The sequence below is a fragment of the Scyliorhinus torazame genome, chromosome 21 (genome assembly GCF_047496885.1).
Source record: "Scyliorhinus torazame isolate Kashiwa2021f chromosome 21, sScyTor2.1, whole genome shotgun sequence".
Lineage (NCBI taxonomy): Eukaryota > Metazoa > Chordata > Chondrichthyes > Carcharhiniformes > Scyliorhinidae > Scyliorhinus > Scyliorhinus torazame.
The window spans coordinates 103628971-103645235 of NC_092727.1; the positions used below are offsets into that span (position 1 = coordinate 103628971).

At 46.6% G+C, this 16265-nt stretch overlaps 2 protein-coding genes across 2 annotated transcripts in view; one reads left to right on the forward strand and one right to left on the reverse strand.

Annotated features, from left to right (window-relative positions):
• LOC140398454 (sterile alpha motif domain-containing protein 14-like) overlaps window positions 1-16265 on the reverse strand; it is a 495360-nt gene that overhangs the window by 274972 nt on the left and 204123 nt on the right. The gene's annotated exons all lie outside the window — the stretch shown is intronic.
• Window positions 1-16265, forward strand: part of LOC140398717 (sterile alpha motif domain-containing protein 14-like) — a 141993-nt gene that overhangs the window by 114385 nt on the left and 11343 nt on the right. Inside the window, exons 8-9 of the mRNA XM_072487733.1 lie at window positions 1525-1635; window positions 10910-11071. Coding sequence (XP_072343834.1) covers window positions 1525-1635; window positions 10910-11071 — 273 coding nt within the window. The remainder of the gene's footprint in view (window positions 1-1524; window positions 1636-10909; window positions 11072-16265) is intronic.

Here is a 16265-nt window from a genome sequence, read left to right on the forward strand (position 1 = left end):
CCGAGGGCCACAGGCGGAGCGAACAGAAGCATCAACACAACAACAGTAAGTAACAGTGAATAAGAACAACAGTGAACATATATACAGTGGTGGAAAACAGTAGGACGAATAACGAATAACGGTATATATATAGTAGCAATACGTGGTTCACCACATAAGGTACCAAAGGATAAGTGGTATCTGTTCATTTTTTTCTTCAGCAGGAGCCAATGCTCCCCATGTGTGTGGCTTGGATTAGTGTTAGGGTTAGGGTTATGTTAGGGTTAGGATTAGGGTTAGGGTTAGGAACTTGCAGGTGTTCAAGTGAAAAGAGGAGGGAGCAATATTGGAAGAGAAAGTCAACACAAAGGTGGAACAAAAAGAAAATCAAAGTTAACTTTAAAATGCAGTTGTTCCTTTAATTGAAGACTGACCTTAGGCACCACAGTGACATGAAAGGTTTCCATTCTTGTTCAAATGTGACCAATTGATCAATGCTATGTAAGGTCTGTTGCCGTTTGCCCGGTTGTGTTAGTCTAGATTAGGGGAGGCAGTGACAAAGTGGTAATGCCACTTGATTTGTAATCCAGAGGCACAGGAAAATGCTCCGAGGACAAGGTTTCAAATCTCATCACAGCAGCTGGTGGAATTGAAATTCAATGTATAAACATCTGGATTTAAAAACTAGCCTCAGTGCTGGCGCCTCTGAACCCACTGTCAACTATCATAAAAACCCGTCTGATTCACTAATTCCCTTTAGCGAAAGAAATCTACCGTCCTTACCTGGTCTGGCCTACACGTGACACTAGATCCGCAGCAATATAGTTGACTCTTAACTGCCCTGCGAAATGGTCAACCACTCAGTGGACACAGCCCCTACAAAGCCTAAAATGAATGAACCCCCTAACAGTACTGCGGATGTACTTACACCACATTGGACTGAAGCGGTTCAAGAAGGTCGCTGGCCACACTTCTCACAGACAATTAGAAATGGTCAATAAATGCTGGTCTAGCCAGTGACGCCCATATCCCATGACGAATCCATTTTTTAAAAAGCTTGTGCAAAAACAGTGGTACCTCATTGTCCATCTGTCACACACAATAATCAATTCCATTGTTTGCAGTCAATATTGAGCAGGATGTTTTTTTAAATTCTTTTGCAGGGTGCAGGCATTGCAGGTTAGGCCAACATTTGTTGGTCCATCCTTAATTGCCCTTGAGAAGGTGACGGTGAACCACCACAATGTGCTGTAGGCACACTCAAGGTGCAGTTAGGGAGGGAGTTCCAGGGTTTTGACCTAACGACGGTGAAGGAACAGTGATACAGTTCCAAGTCAGAGTGGCAAGTGGCTTGGAGGGGAACTTGCAGGTAGTGGGTGTTCCTGTGCATTGTGATAGCACCCAAGGCAACCCGTGTGATAGCACCCAAGACAAATTTCTATCCCTTCATGTTTATTTGTTTTCAATCATGGATTAGGATTTAAAACTTTACTGGAATCGTGCCCATAAATAAAATGTAATTCAAATCCATCTCTGTGCACATAGGAATCCACACTGAGCGAAGATTCCAGTCCGCGAAGTGGAAGTCCCAGAACTCTAAGTAGTTCAGCTACTGAATCACGAGCGACACCAACTTTGTCTCTGTCCTCTGATGAAGTAAGTGTTCTTAATTTGGATGATCCGCTATTTTGTGCTTTATTTTTATGCTTCTTTTTCTCAATTGTTGGTTGTTTTTTCTCCTCCTCTACGAGTTATGGTTCCTTGGTCATCCTTCAGTTCTGCATTTGCAGGAGCTACTGAGCCCAAGCATTCAAGCACTGGTGGGCGGGATTCTCCCATCCGGCGGCAGAGTGTCCACGCTGCCGTAAACGCTGTTGCGTTTTACGACGGTGTGAACGGGCCGCTGCCAGGAGTAATTCTGGCCCCCATAGGGGTTTGTGCCGCTCCAGCTGCCGATCCCGGTGAGAACTGTGCGCCGCGGGAACCGCGCATGCGCAGTGGCCTCCTTCAATGCACCGGCCCCAACGCAACATGGCGCAGGACTACAGGGGCCGCCGCGTAGGAATGGAGGCCCCCAGCCACAGAGGCCGGCCCGTCGATCGGTGGCCCCCCTGGGGTTGGACCTCCCCAACCCCCCCCCCCCACAGGCAGCCACCCGACCCTTCAACGCCAAGGTCCCGCCGGCTCAGAGCAGGTTAGGACTGCGGCAGCGGGACTCGGTTCTTTTCTTATGGCCGTTCGGCCCATCTGGGCCGGAGAATCGGCAGGCCAGCCACGTAGAGCGGCCCACGACCGGCGCCGTGCCAACCACGCCGGCGCCGATTCGCCACTCTGCGGAGAATCGCGTGCCGGCATCGGGACGGCGTGGCCCCAGTCATGGGGATTCTCCGGCCTGGTCCAGGGCTGGGAGAACTCTGTCCCACATCAATTGGGAAACCTAGGGCTTCCCACCGACGGTCTCGTCGATGTTTATGGGGTTTTGCTTGCCCGCATGGGGAGGGAGGGGTTGCCATCGATGGGACTGGAAGATCCCACCGGTGGCAAGGGCTGGAAGATTTCAGCCCTGGTATTGAGTGTTGGCAACTACTCAACAATTGAGGGTCATTTCAGTCAAGCTTAATTCTTACTTCAGCTCAATTGCAAAGACAGAGTGAATATGATTTTCCCTCTCAGCTGGGGGAAACAGGGTCGCGATTGTTTCCTGGTCCTAAACCTGCCTCTGAGATAAGACAATCACTCATGACGATTTTCATGGAGGCGGCCCCTTCATTTGTTAGGAGACGAGCTCAGTGTCAAATTAAGGATGGTGGGTGGGCTCGCAAGGCTGAAGAGTCAGTCAGAGGTCTTCTAATTTGAAAGGAGCTGCATAGAGTGGAAGTAAGCTCTTCAAGATGGAGTCATTGCCTCTATAAAATATTTTTGACGTATAAGCTAAAAATGGATCTTGCAGTCAGGCCACCACTGTTGGGGGGTGGGGGGAGAGAGTGGGGAGTGAGGAAATGGAAAAGGAACCCTTCTATAAGGAACACAGGAAACCAGAGTGGGCCTCTAGACCTGCCTGGAGTACTAGGCCTCTGTCTTGCTGTCAGGAGGCCGTTGGAGTGCATTGGGTTCACAACTGTGTTAATAAGTGAATTGTAGACCATGATGTATCGATGACATCTAAAGTCATGTGTTAGATATTCGGGAGAGAGGATGGAACAGTCTGTACTCATGAAATGAAAATTGCTTATTGTCACGAGTAGGCTTCAATGAAGTTACTGTGAAAAGCCCCTAGTCGCCACATTCCGGCACCTGTTCGGGGAGGCTGGTACGGGAATTGAACCGTGCTGCTGGCCTGCCTTGGTCTGCTTTAAAAGCCAGCAATTTAGCCCAGTGTGCTAAACCATTCCACTTCCAAAACCCTAAGTTGTATGCAGTGTTAATAAACCACTTTGAAACCAGTACTAGAGTAAGACTACAGTCTCTAGATAAGATATGCCGTGCATACCGGAAGCCAGCAACCCTGCCACCAGTATATGAAACATGGTAGTGGCGGTGATGACACCAATCTAATCAAGTGGCATTGACGGGAGCACAGGAAGAAAGTGCAGGAAAATCTGGTACACGGAATAATCTACAAATTTATCAAAGAAAGAGACAAACTAGAAATTGCTAACGATGTCTATACCAGGTGAGTTTTTACTGACCCCACCCCTCCAGTTCAAAGGTCTTGGGGGCCCGTAGAGAGGCCAGAAATGGGAGTTATGGGAGAAACACTTCCTCCAATATCAAGCAGCACTGTGCTTTCATACTAAATAGTAGAAGCAACAGGTGAGTTCATTCATTTCTGCCATGCGACTGGTCACTGACGATGTACTCTTTAAGAGAGGAGGGCCGGGATTTTCCGGCCATTCGCTGGCGGCGAGATTCTCTGCTCCCACTGGCAGCACACTCCACCCCACCCCCTCCCCCACCCCGTGGGTTTCGCGGCAGCATGGTGTGGCTTAAATGGAAAATCTGATTGACACCGGTGGGAGCAAAGAATCCTGCCACCATCTGTCATAATATACACCAGTATATCATGGTGCAGCCACACACTGATGGACACACAGTGGGGCCAATCAACACACACAACACCGCAGCCAATCACCAGTGAGAGCACACGCACCATAAAGACGGGGGGCATTAGAGTTCCCGCTCATTCGAGTTGTAGCCAGCAAGGAGGACAGAGCTCACAGCCTGCAACACAGACATTCACCATGTGCTGAGTGCATCGACTGGTTAGGACAAGGCAAAGGTCTTTAGTTAAAGTTAGTATCGTATTAGCCAACAGTCTAAGTAAGTTTAAACAGTTAGTGATTCAATAAAATAGTGTTGCACTATTTCAAGTGTTGGTGACCTGTATGTGATCCAGTGCACCCAACACATCATGATACAAGGAGTGGTGGGATACTAGCACTGCTTAGACCTGCCTGCAAGTGATCTGCCTTCTACCAGCATTCCGTCATCCTGTGACATGGACAACATCAGCCCGCCACCGCCGCTCCGCATCACCGGCAACCTCGGGGCCAACTGGAAGATTTTCAAACAGCGCCTCTAGCTCTTCCTCGGAGCCACGGATAGGGAGGGCGTCTCGGACACCAGAACGATTGCTCTTCTCCTCTCCACAGCCGGGGACCATGCCATCCACATTTTCAACTCTCTCACCTTTGCAGATGATGAAGACAAGACGAAGTTCAAGACGGTCCTCCTGAAGTTTGACACTCACTACAGCGTAGAGGTGAATGAAAGTTTTGAACGCTACGTGTTCCAGCAGCATTTGCAGGGTAAGGGTGAACCTTTCCAATCCTTTCTTACACACCTCCGCATCCTTGTGCAATCTTGCAGCTACGGGCCCACCTCCGACTCCATGATACGTGAGCAGATCGTTTTCAGTGTTCAGTCGGACCCCCTACGTCAGCAGCTCCTCAAAGTAAAGCAACTCACCCTAGCGACCGCCATCGAGACCTGTGTCTTACATGAAAACGCCACGAGTCGGTATTCCCATATACAAGCGGCTGAAACGGCGCGGCAAGGTCCCCATGAGGCGGAACGGGTCCAAGTGATTGAGCACCTCCAGGGCCTCAGCCTGGATGAGGGTGGCCATTTTGCGCGCTTTTCGCGGACTCCCGCGCATGTACGCACCAAACGAGGGGACGGCGACATTGACGAACATAATGCGCAGGTGTTCACCATGCACGACCGCACCGCGCATGCGCAGTGGCGCAGCGAACGTGCTGACGTCACGACGTGCGGCAACTGTGGCTCCGCCCATTTAAAGTGGCAATGCCCCGCAAAATCTCGACAATGTCTTCGATGTGGAAGACTTGGCCACTATGCTGCCTGCTGTCGAGCAGTTCAGCCTGCCAACTCATATCGTTTCAGCCAGCCACGCAGGAATGTTCGGGCAATTCAACCCACGGTCACCGAGTCCGATGCGGACCTCCCACACAGCAGTGACACCGAGGACCCGAAGGCGCCTTTTCGGTCGGTGTCGTAACGAAAAACAGGCTGTCCCCGAAGCAAAGACACCAGCCGCTGTTGGTATACAGCATCGATCCAGACGATGAGTGGTGTGCCACCCTGACGGTCAACCAGAATTAATTTCCCACCTCAAAGACTTAATTTGTGAACTTTGTGGACTTATGGACTTTCTGATTTGTTCTGTTCTTCCGTTTAATCGTTCAAGTGGTTTGTATATAGTATTCATCTCGTTATTCTTGTGACACACAGTTTTTCTGCACCAGGCACCTTCCCATGTAAATAGCTTAGTTTTTATGTACATAGTCCTGTAAATATTTTGCACACACATAGTCAGGAACATTCACCACACTATTTCTTGCCACGCAGGTACATTTTTTATAAAAGGGGGGATGTCATAATATCATGATGCAGACACACACTGATGGACACACAGTGGGACCAATCAACACACACAACACCGCAGCCAATCACCAGTGAGAGCACATGCACTATAAAGACAGGGGGCATCAGAGTTCCCGCTCATTCGAGTTGCAGCTAGCTAGGAGGACAGAGCTCACAGCCTGCAACACAGACATTCACATTGTGCTGAGTGCATTGACTGGTTAGGACAAGGCAAAGGTCTTTAGTTAAAGCTAGTATCGTATTAACCCACAGTCTAAGTAAGTTTAAACAGGTAATGATTCAATAAAATAGTGTTGCACTATTTCAAGTGTTGGTGACCTGTATGTGATCCAGAACACCCAACACATCACCATCGAATGGCACGCTGCCTCCTGCTGCAGAGAAACACACGGCTGGGAGACCAGAGAATCCTGCAGAGGGTTGAAAAGGCCTCTGCAGACTTCAACATAATCCTCAAAGTCTTTGACGTGTATTTTAGCTTGTGATAGAGCAAGCTCATTTTAAATAAAGTTCCCAAAGACCAGTGCAACCAGTTGAAATATTTCTTACTGGCCTATATTGCCTAGCTAGCTCTTGTGGACATGTTGCATTGAAGGAGCTTATTCGTGACCACATTTTCATCAACGTCATTGATAAAAGACAATCTCACTCTGGATCAAGCAGTTCAATATGTGAGGTAGGCCAAATGTAGAAAGGTTAGTCGGGCTATAATCCTTCGCAACACCGAGGCGCTAAATGATGGCGTTAACTGGTTAGGCCCAAGGACAACAGTCCCACCCACTCAAAGTCCGCGGAAATGGTCAAACGGGCAGGAACCACCACAGCAGTCATTTTGAGATGATTATGTTGTGGTTCAAAGAAACAATGTAGATGCCAAGCTTGCCCAACAGGGGAAGCAGAGTGCTTTCAGTGCGATTCAACCGGAAAAAAACGATGTGCAGTTTTGGTATAATTTCCCGGGATGTTTCTCAGTGTCTGTGGTGCCAATAAACGGCCCACAATTCAATGGCACTTGGCCGCTTTTTTGGCTTTACAGCAGGGAAGGCGGCCCACAAATCGGGACACCATTTTGGAAGACTGCACCGATCTTCCACCCGTCCCCCCCCTAACAGACCCACCCCATTTACAATTTACAATCCCCCCAACCTTAGGGAGCCCCCCCCCCCCCAGGCCTGATCCCTGGCAGTGCCAACCTGGACACCCTGGCAATGCCAGCCTGGCACCCTGATAGTGCCACCATGGCACACTGGCCAGGGTGGCACTGCCAGGGTGTCAGGCTGGCAGCACCGGATGCCAGAGGGAGTGCCAGTGTGCTACCCTGTCCTGTCCCGACCACCTGGGGGGGCCTTAAATGGCCTGGGAGACTCCCCCAGGTGCCATTATCACAAATATGGACCAGTACAAATGGCACAGTTGCTAGGCCTCAGGTGTCAGAAGAATCCGGCGAGCACATATTTCAATTAGCCCAATGGCTCATTTAAATAAAAACAGAAAGTACTGGACAATCTCAGCAGTCAGACACCATCTGTGGAGAGAAAAGGGAGCCAATGTTTTGAGTCTGGATGACTCGCTGTCATTTAAATATGCTGATCTGGATCACCCCCAGTGAGGGTAAGATCCAGATCGCGATGTCTCACGAGACTCCGTTAAATCTCATGAGACGTTTCGAGCGTCACGAATCTTGAGAGAGGTCTCGCGCGAGATTCAGTGGCCTCGTCCCGACACTAAGTTGAGGAATATCGTCCTTGATATTTCAAGTGCTTCTGCAAAGTCCAAGTACTTTAATAGAGGAGGAAGAGATTATGAGAAACACTCCATCCAAGAAACTGGAAATAATGACAGACGTGGAATTACAAAGTTTCTTGGGGAAGTAAACGGACTCAGGACTCTCGGTCAGTTATAGTGCAAGTTAAAGGCTTTGATGCCAACTTTAAATATGACATAAAGCTGGCATTAGCATACTCACTGACCATCCGGACTGGCTTCAATCGATACACCTCCATCCATCAGGTATTAAATTGCAAGGTTTAGGTGGCACAAACTTTCCAATAATGTTTAGCTAAATGCCCGTCTTTGCTACAAGGAGTGACAGATTATTGATTCCCTCTATGTTGTTCACAATCAACACACATCCTTATTGGGTGGAGATGTTGGCGTCCTACTGGGTATTCTGGAAAAACCTGCATTTGGACAACTGGATGCCTTTCATGGAAGAATATCCAAAGTTCAATGTAAAACCTGTGTGGGTTTTCAGTTTTTCGCAGCTGGGAAGGTTTATTCATTGAGCAGCAATTTCATTTTCATCACAGAGGCATCATCCACTAAAACCGGGGCATATGTTGAGGTTGTGGATCCCCCAGTTCTTTACGAAGCTAGGCCAGTGATGATAAATACAGAAGGCACTGCAGAAGACAACGGCTATCCACAGGAAGACCCTCTCACCCTGGATTGGCTCTTTCGTGAATCAAGTAATGAGGAAAAGAACATTGTAGCATCGAGAGATTATTGGAAGGTGAGGTCCAATGGATTGGTATATTATTCCAATCTACAGCTGGACTATATGACGTCGCTGTTGTCTTTTTTCTGAGGAGTCAGCTGTGTTTAGTGTGGCATGGCTGCTATATTCAGATCTTCGCACCATAGAACCCATCAATGCAATGCATTGTCTACTGCTGGATAGCCATGAAGAGTTGTCAAGAGAGAACAATATGCTTGACTCCATGCTGGAGTCCATAGAGGATCTCACGGCCAGAGAATTGGTAGCACCTATTGTCTTGGGTGAAAGTAAGTTGAAGCCCACACTTCAGCCCCAGCTGAAAACCCTCTTCCCTCTCGAGCCTTCCTTCACAGCAGAAGCCGAGGCAGAATCTTCAGAACGTCCGCAGCTTCAGAATCGTGAGGAGGAACTTCATCTTCCTATCATCACATTGTTTGAAACATTGATTGCCTTATTTTCTTACCCTCAAAACTTTTCCCATTGCCCACGGTGGAACAGCTTCACACAGAGAAAGGTCCACTGTGTCGGGGCCACGTTTCTCAAGACCTGCACCTGCGCCAATCTCGTTTTCTGTCCAATGCTGGATTCGCCACTGCCCCCCGCCGGTAGCGGAGTTCCCGATGTGGCAGAGAATCCAGCCCACGATCACAGATTTTCACATCATACAATTTTTGTTCTATATTGTCCTTGACCTACTTGTTTAGCCATGGATGTTTTTACCCCTCTTACCATCTGGAATGATGGTACCCATTTGGTTAGATCGGGCCAATGATATGTGAGCATTTTGAACAGATTTTATTAATTTATGGCAGAACTGACCCATTTATTCTGCAAATAGATATACGTAAGCAATAACTGTGCAATCCAGATTATTTGGATTGTTAATCTCAAACCTATCAACATGTACATTCCTAAGCAGGATAGCTTTGCATCAGTATTGGTGCTATGAACTTGTACCACTTTGCATTTTGAATGGGATGAATGATGTTTAAGACACTTGTGAGACAGATCGTTGGATCCCACACATTGGAATGAAGCTCAGAGAGACGGTAATTATCCCACGGCCAAGGTCATGATGGGCACTGCAGAGGATTGAATTTATTATTAATTAACAGTTTGTTTGTAATTTGGAGATGCAACACCTTGTTTCTGGTAATGTTTTTCCAGAATAGGTAGGCACTGTGGTGTTCGCCACTTATTAGTCAGTACAAACTGGTCAAAGGCCATAAATCTAACGAGGATTCAAATGCCAGGGTGAAGTCATTCTGGACTCAACCTTCTCCCCACCTAATTATTGCATATCTTGCAGCAACTTCATGTTGGCGTAGGAAGAATATTTTGTACTAATTTCTTTAATTCATCGGTCTTGTGGGTGGCACAATGGTTAGCACTGCTGCCTCACAGCGCTGAGAACCCATATTCGAACCCCGTCCTGGGTCACTGTCTGTATGGAGTTTGCACATTCTCCCCGTGTCTGTGTGGGTCTTGTCATGATCTGCAGGCACACACACACACACACACACACGCACATAATGATATACAGACAAGCAGCTAATGGACACAGAGACAGGACATGACCAATAAGCAGGCAGGACACTCAGGGGTAGGATATGACTATAAAAGACACGAGGCACTCACACTCCGCCTCTTTCCACTGATGAACATCTAGAGAGTCAGTCAAGGATGTTGTTACAATCTCACACCTCCACCACGTGGCTAAGAGCTAGTCTGGTTCAGTCAGACAGAGTAACCACACTTAAGTTAGCAGAGTCAAACTTACGGAGAACTGTGCTAACCTAGCTATTAGTTCAATAAACCTGATTGAACTAACTTCAAGGTCTGGAGTATCTTTCTGATCTAAGCTGCATCCAGTTGCAGCCAGTGTTAGACCAGTGTACCTAATACGACAGGTCTCACCCCAAAAGATGTGCAGGATAGGTGGATTGGCCACGCTATATTGCCCCTAAATTGGAAAAGAAAAGATTTGGGCACGCTAAAAAAAAAAATTATAATTCATTGGGATTGTTTGCATAGCATTTGACCAAATATGGATGAGAACATACCAGAGGAAAAAGAGGTTGTGAACTGTAGTGTCATTCTTCAACTTTATCATTCAAAGATTTTAAAAATAAGGATGATGAGTACTGTTACCTTTCTGTTTTGGGTCACATTTATTATCATCATTCAAAATAAAATCAGGTCACCTCAGTCCAATTGCAACTATTTAAGTTGCAGACTATTTGCATAATCCTATCATGTTCCATAATACGACATCCATTGAATTGTGTAAAAAACATATTACACCAGCATTTCAGAATTGATTCTATTTTAAAATATACACGCCTTAAAAACAGAGCTGGAATAACAAGCTCATTAGATATTTGTATTGACAGATACTTTTGTAGTTCGCTTTTGTATGCCATTCGACACCCGAGCAACATAGTTTTAAAGTTCCTTTGTCCTCAACAAATGTCTTTACCAGATTGTAATATCTAGTAATTGTGTCCCATTTGTTTTATCCACCAGTTTCTTGATGAAGGGCAGCCCTATTGCCTTGTTTCAACTTGGACAACTCAGCAAGTCTGCCAGTGGCTAATTGGGTTGAACATGGATCACTGCGTATCAGAATTCACTGCTGGCAATATTGATGGAGAACAATTATTACACTTGGATGGAAGTAAACTGAAGGCAAGTTAGGGGAAGTAAAGATGAAAGTGTTTTTTATTTGCAACAAGGATGATTTGCAATGTAGTTGTGATCTGCATATGTATGGTCTTCTGCTCAGTTCCCAGCATTTCGTGATTTTGCTCTTTCCACGTCAGTGGCTCATAGAAGCTTTCCATTTTCAACTTCACTGAACAACATGCTAGGAAAAGAAATGTTTGATATGGTTTCCTGTTGCCTACTTCAGGTATGCTGAAAGGAAACACAAGTCCTCTTCCCAAAGGATTCTCCGCCTACAAGAAGCCAATTGCTCTCAGGTTCTAGCTCTTCTGCCATTATTACCGAACATTCCCTGGTTCCACCATTGGATGTGACTCATAACTCTAAGCATGGGACCTTTACTTGGGTCTGGGGTAACTTTAAAAAGGGCAGCAACGACCACCCCAACATCTCAAACGACCCCACTATGCTATTAGTAATGACAATGCATAAAATTTCAAGTTAACTTGTACTTTGATGAGTCACGAGACACTACTAAGCAGGGTGATAATTCCACAGGCATAAATATTACAATTTAGAAGAGTTGAACATCTTGTGACAGTTTTTAGTTTCATACATGTGGGATATTAGACACAATGCCTAATCCGTTCAACATAGTGAAGAAATATTTAAGACAGCCAATGTTAGAAGCGACAAAGATAATATTTTAGGTATATAGAATGAAAGAAAATATCTATTTTTTTCTGATCATAGTTGAATCAATGGTACATCAACCTCAGTGAGTACCTTCACGGTGGGGCACAAAGAGAATCTCATATCTTTCTTTACCTGATGAAAATTACATTTATCTTTAGACCCAGTACAGTGTATGGCTGTTTCTCAAACAACTCAAGGATAATAGTTGGCATTGAGGAGGCTTCAAAGTTGGAACAAAATTGTCATAGATGGTGAGAACACAGCTCACTTATATAAAGCCATTTAAGCACTGAGATACTGCAATCTAATTTCACATATGATCTAAAGAAAACTACAGTTACCTCTTTTTTCAATAAAAGTAGTACCTGTAAAAGTTCTGGACCTAGATACAGAGTCGGTTATGGAGGGACACAGCAGTTCTGTGAGAAACTCTGATGGCCTGACTGTCTGTGGGTTTTATAACACCTGGGGGATCATCAGCGTTCAAGCAAAATAAATGGCAACAAAAATGTGAGAAAAAACATGAACAACTCCCCGCTCTGACCTAGAAACCTTCCCCCCCACTGAGCACTAAGTGGTAGATTGCACAAATGTTTAGCACTTGAGCTGACCCAACCTCGCCCTGACCCCCAATCCATTTTCCTGGGTTGGCTTTAATGTCATATGCAGGGAGAGTTTCCTCCTATTCAATGAGCCTCAATATGTGCCACAAGATTTTCCTCAGTGGCAATGGTAATGGAGGGGAGCAAGGGAACTCTGTCAGAAATCCTGATAGCTTACCTTCTGTCCATTCCTCTACAGAGCTGAGGTCTGTTCTGCAGCGGATCGGATAGAAGGACAGGCTATCATGATTTCTGACAGAGTTGCCCTGATCCCATCCATCACAATTGCAACTGAGGAAAACCTTGTAGTACATCATGAGGCTCATTGAATAGGAGGGTTATATCAACCTGGATAGAAGATTTGCGTTGTGGTTAATGGTGGAGGATGGCAGATAGTGATGTTCCCCAAGGATCAATACTGGGACTACTTAGTGTCCAAGAATGTGCAGGTTAAGTTATGGGTTGACAAGGATAGGGCAGGGTGGACGTGGGAATGGACAAGGGTATAGTGCTCTATCGAAGGGTCAGTGCAGATGCGATGGGTCAAATGGCCTCCTTCTGCACTGCAGGGATTCTATGAGAGAAACAACCCTGTCTCTGTCTCAAATGGGCAATCTCTGTTTGTTAAACAGTGGCCCCTAATTCTGGATTCTCAATCAAGCGGAAGCATTCTTTCCACATCCACCCTGTCAAGCCCCCTCAGGACCTTATCCATTTCAATCAAGCCACCTGTTACCCGTCAAAACTCCAGCAATGCAAGCCTAGCCTGTCCAATCTTTCCTCATAAGGCTCATCCATTCCTGGTATTAGTCTAGAATAGAAAAGCATTAGTGATGGGAGACTCAGTGTTTAGGGGAGTGGATAGGAGATTCTGTGGTCGCGAACGAGACTCCTGGAAGGTATGTTGCTTCCCGGGTGCCAGGGCCAGGGATGTCTCGGATCGAGTCTACAGGATTCTTAAGTGGAGGGGGAGCAAGCAGAAGTCGTGGTGCACATAGGCACCAACGACATAGCTAAGAAAAGGGATGAGGGTCTAAAAAGTGATTTTAGGGAGTTAGGTTGGAAGCTAAAGAGCAGGACAAGCAGAGTAGTGATCTCAGGATTGCTACCGGTGCCACATGCAAGTGAGGCAAGGAACAGAGAGTGAGTGCAGCTGAACATGTGGCTACAGGGCTGGCGCAGGAGGGAAGGCTTCAGATATGTGGATCATTGGGATATCTTCTGAAGAACGTGGGGCCTGTACATGAAGGACGGATTGCACCTAAACTGGAGGGGCACCAATATCCTGGGTGGGAGGTTTGCTCGAGCTCTTCGGGAGGGTTTAAACTAGTTTGGCAGGGGGATGGGAACTAGAGCTATGGATCAGAGGATAGGGTAGCTGTTGAACAGGCAGAAATAGTATGCAGCAAGTCTGTGAGGAAGCTTAGACAGTTGATAGGGCAAAGTTGCACTCAGTGGAATGTGTTAAAGTGTGTCTGTTTCATTGAAAGGAGTGTTAGGAATAAGGGAGATGAACTTAGAGCATGGATCAGTACTTGGAACTACGATGTTGTGGCCATTACGGAGACATGGATTTCACAGGGGCATGAATGGTTGTAAGATGTTCCGAAGTTTAGATGTCTTCAGAAGAATAGAGAGGGAGATAAAAGAGGAAGGGGAGTGGCACTGTTAATTAGGGAGTGCGCCACACCTGCAGAAAAGGGGGTAGTTGAGGAGGGTTTGTCTATTGAGTCAGTATGGGTGGAAGTCAGAAACAAGAAAGGAGCAGTCACTTTATTGGGTGTTTTCTACAGACCCCCCAATAGCAGCCGGGAGATAGAGGAACCTATTAGGCGGCAGATCTTGGAAAAGTGCAGAAGTAACAGAGTTGTTGTCATGGGTGACTTCAACTTCCCTAATATTGACTGGAACCTCCTTAGTGCAAATGGTTTGGATGGAGCAAATTTTGTCAAGTGTGTACAGGAAGGATTCCTGACTCAATATGTCGATAGGCCGACTAGGGCTGAGGCCATATTGGACTTGGTGCTCAGCAACGATCCAGGCCGGGTGTCAGATGTCTCGGTGGGAGAGCATTTCGGTGGCAGTGACCACAACTCCTTGACCTTTACCATAGTCATGGAGAGGGATAGGAACAGACAGTATGGGAAGGTATTTAATTGGGGGAGGGGAAATTATACTGCTATTAGACAGGGGCTGAGGAGCATGAAGTGGGAACAATTGTTCTTGGGGAAATGCACAACAGTAATGTGGGGGTTGTTTAAGGAGCACTTGCTGCGAGTGCTGGATAGTTTTGTCCCACTGAGACGAGGAAGGAATGGTCAGGTGAAGGAGTCCTGGATGACAAGTGAAGTGGAGCTTCTAGTCAAGAGGAAGAAGGAAGCTTACGTAAGGTTGAGGAAGCAAGGATCTGACTCGGCTCTAGAGGGTTACAAGGTAGCCAGGAAGGAACTCAAAAATGGACTGAGGAGAGCTAGAAGGGGGAATGAAAAAGCCCTGGCGGGAAGGATTAGGGAAAACCCCAAGGCGTTCTACACTTACGTGAGAAATAAGAGGATGATCAGAGTGAGAGTAGGGCCGATCAAGGATAGTGAAGGGAACTTGTGCCTCGAGTCTGAGGAGATGGGGGAGGCCCTAAATGAATATTTTGCTTCAGTATTCACTAGAGAGAGGGACCTTGTTGCTCATGAGAACAGTGTGAACCAAGTTAATGGACTCAAACAGGTTGATATTAAGAAGGAGGATCTGCTGGAAATTTTGAAAAGCATCAGGATAGATAAGTCCCCTGGGCCTGACAAGATATACCCAAGGCTACTACGGGAAGTGAGGGAGGAGATTGCTGCATCGTTGGCAATGATCTTTGCGTCCTCACTCTCCACTGGAGTAGTACCGGAAGATTGGAGGGAGGCAAATGTTGTTCCCCTGTTCAAGAAAGGGAATAGGGAAATCCGTGGGAATTACAGACCCATAAGTCTTATGGCTGTGGTGAGCAAAATATTTGAGAAGATTCTGAGAGATAGGGTTTATGATTATTTAGGAAAACATAGTTTGATTAAAGATAGTCAGCATGGCTTTGTGATGGGCAGGTCATGTCTCACAGGCCTTATTGAATTATTTGAGGATGTGACTAGACACATTGATGAAGGTCGGGCCGTGGATGTGATGTATATGGATTTCAGTAAGGCATTTGATCAGGTTCCCCATGGTAGGCTCATTCAGAAAGTTAGGGGGCATGGGATACAGGGAAATTTGGCTGTCTGGATACAGAATTGGCTGGCCAAAAGAAGACAACGAGAGGTAGTGGATGGAAAGTATTCCGCCTGGAGGTCGGTGACCAGTGGTGTCCCACAAGGATCTGTTCTCGGACCTCTGCTCTTTGTGGTTTTTATAAATGACTTGGATGAGGAAGTGGAAGGGTGGATTAGTAAGTTTGCCGATGACACAAATGTTGGGGGAGCTGCAGATAGTGTTGAGGGTTGTTGCAGGTACAACAGGACATTGACAGGATGCAGAGCTGGGCTGAGAAGTGGCAGATGGAGTTCAACCTTGATAAATGTGAAGTGATTTATCTTGGAAGGTCGAATTTGAATGCTGAATACAGGGTTAAAGGCAGGATTATTGGAAGTGTGGAGGAACAGAGGGATCTTCGGGTCCACGTACTTAGATCCCTCAAAGTTGCCACCCAGGTTGATAGGGTTGTTAAGAAGGCGCATGGTGTGTTGGCTTTCATTAACAGGGGGATTGAGTTTTAAGAGCCGCAAGGTTTTGCTGCAGCTTTATAAAACCCTAGTTAGACCACACTTGGAATATTGTGTCCAGTTCTGGTCGCCTCATTATAGGATGGATGTGGATGCTTTGGAGAGGGTACAGAGGAGATTTACCAGGATGCTGCCTGGACTGGAGGGCCTGTCTTATGAAGAAAG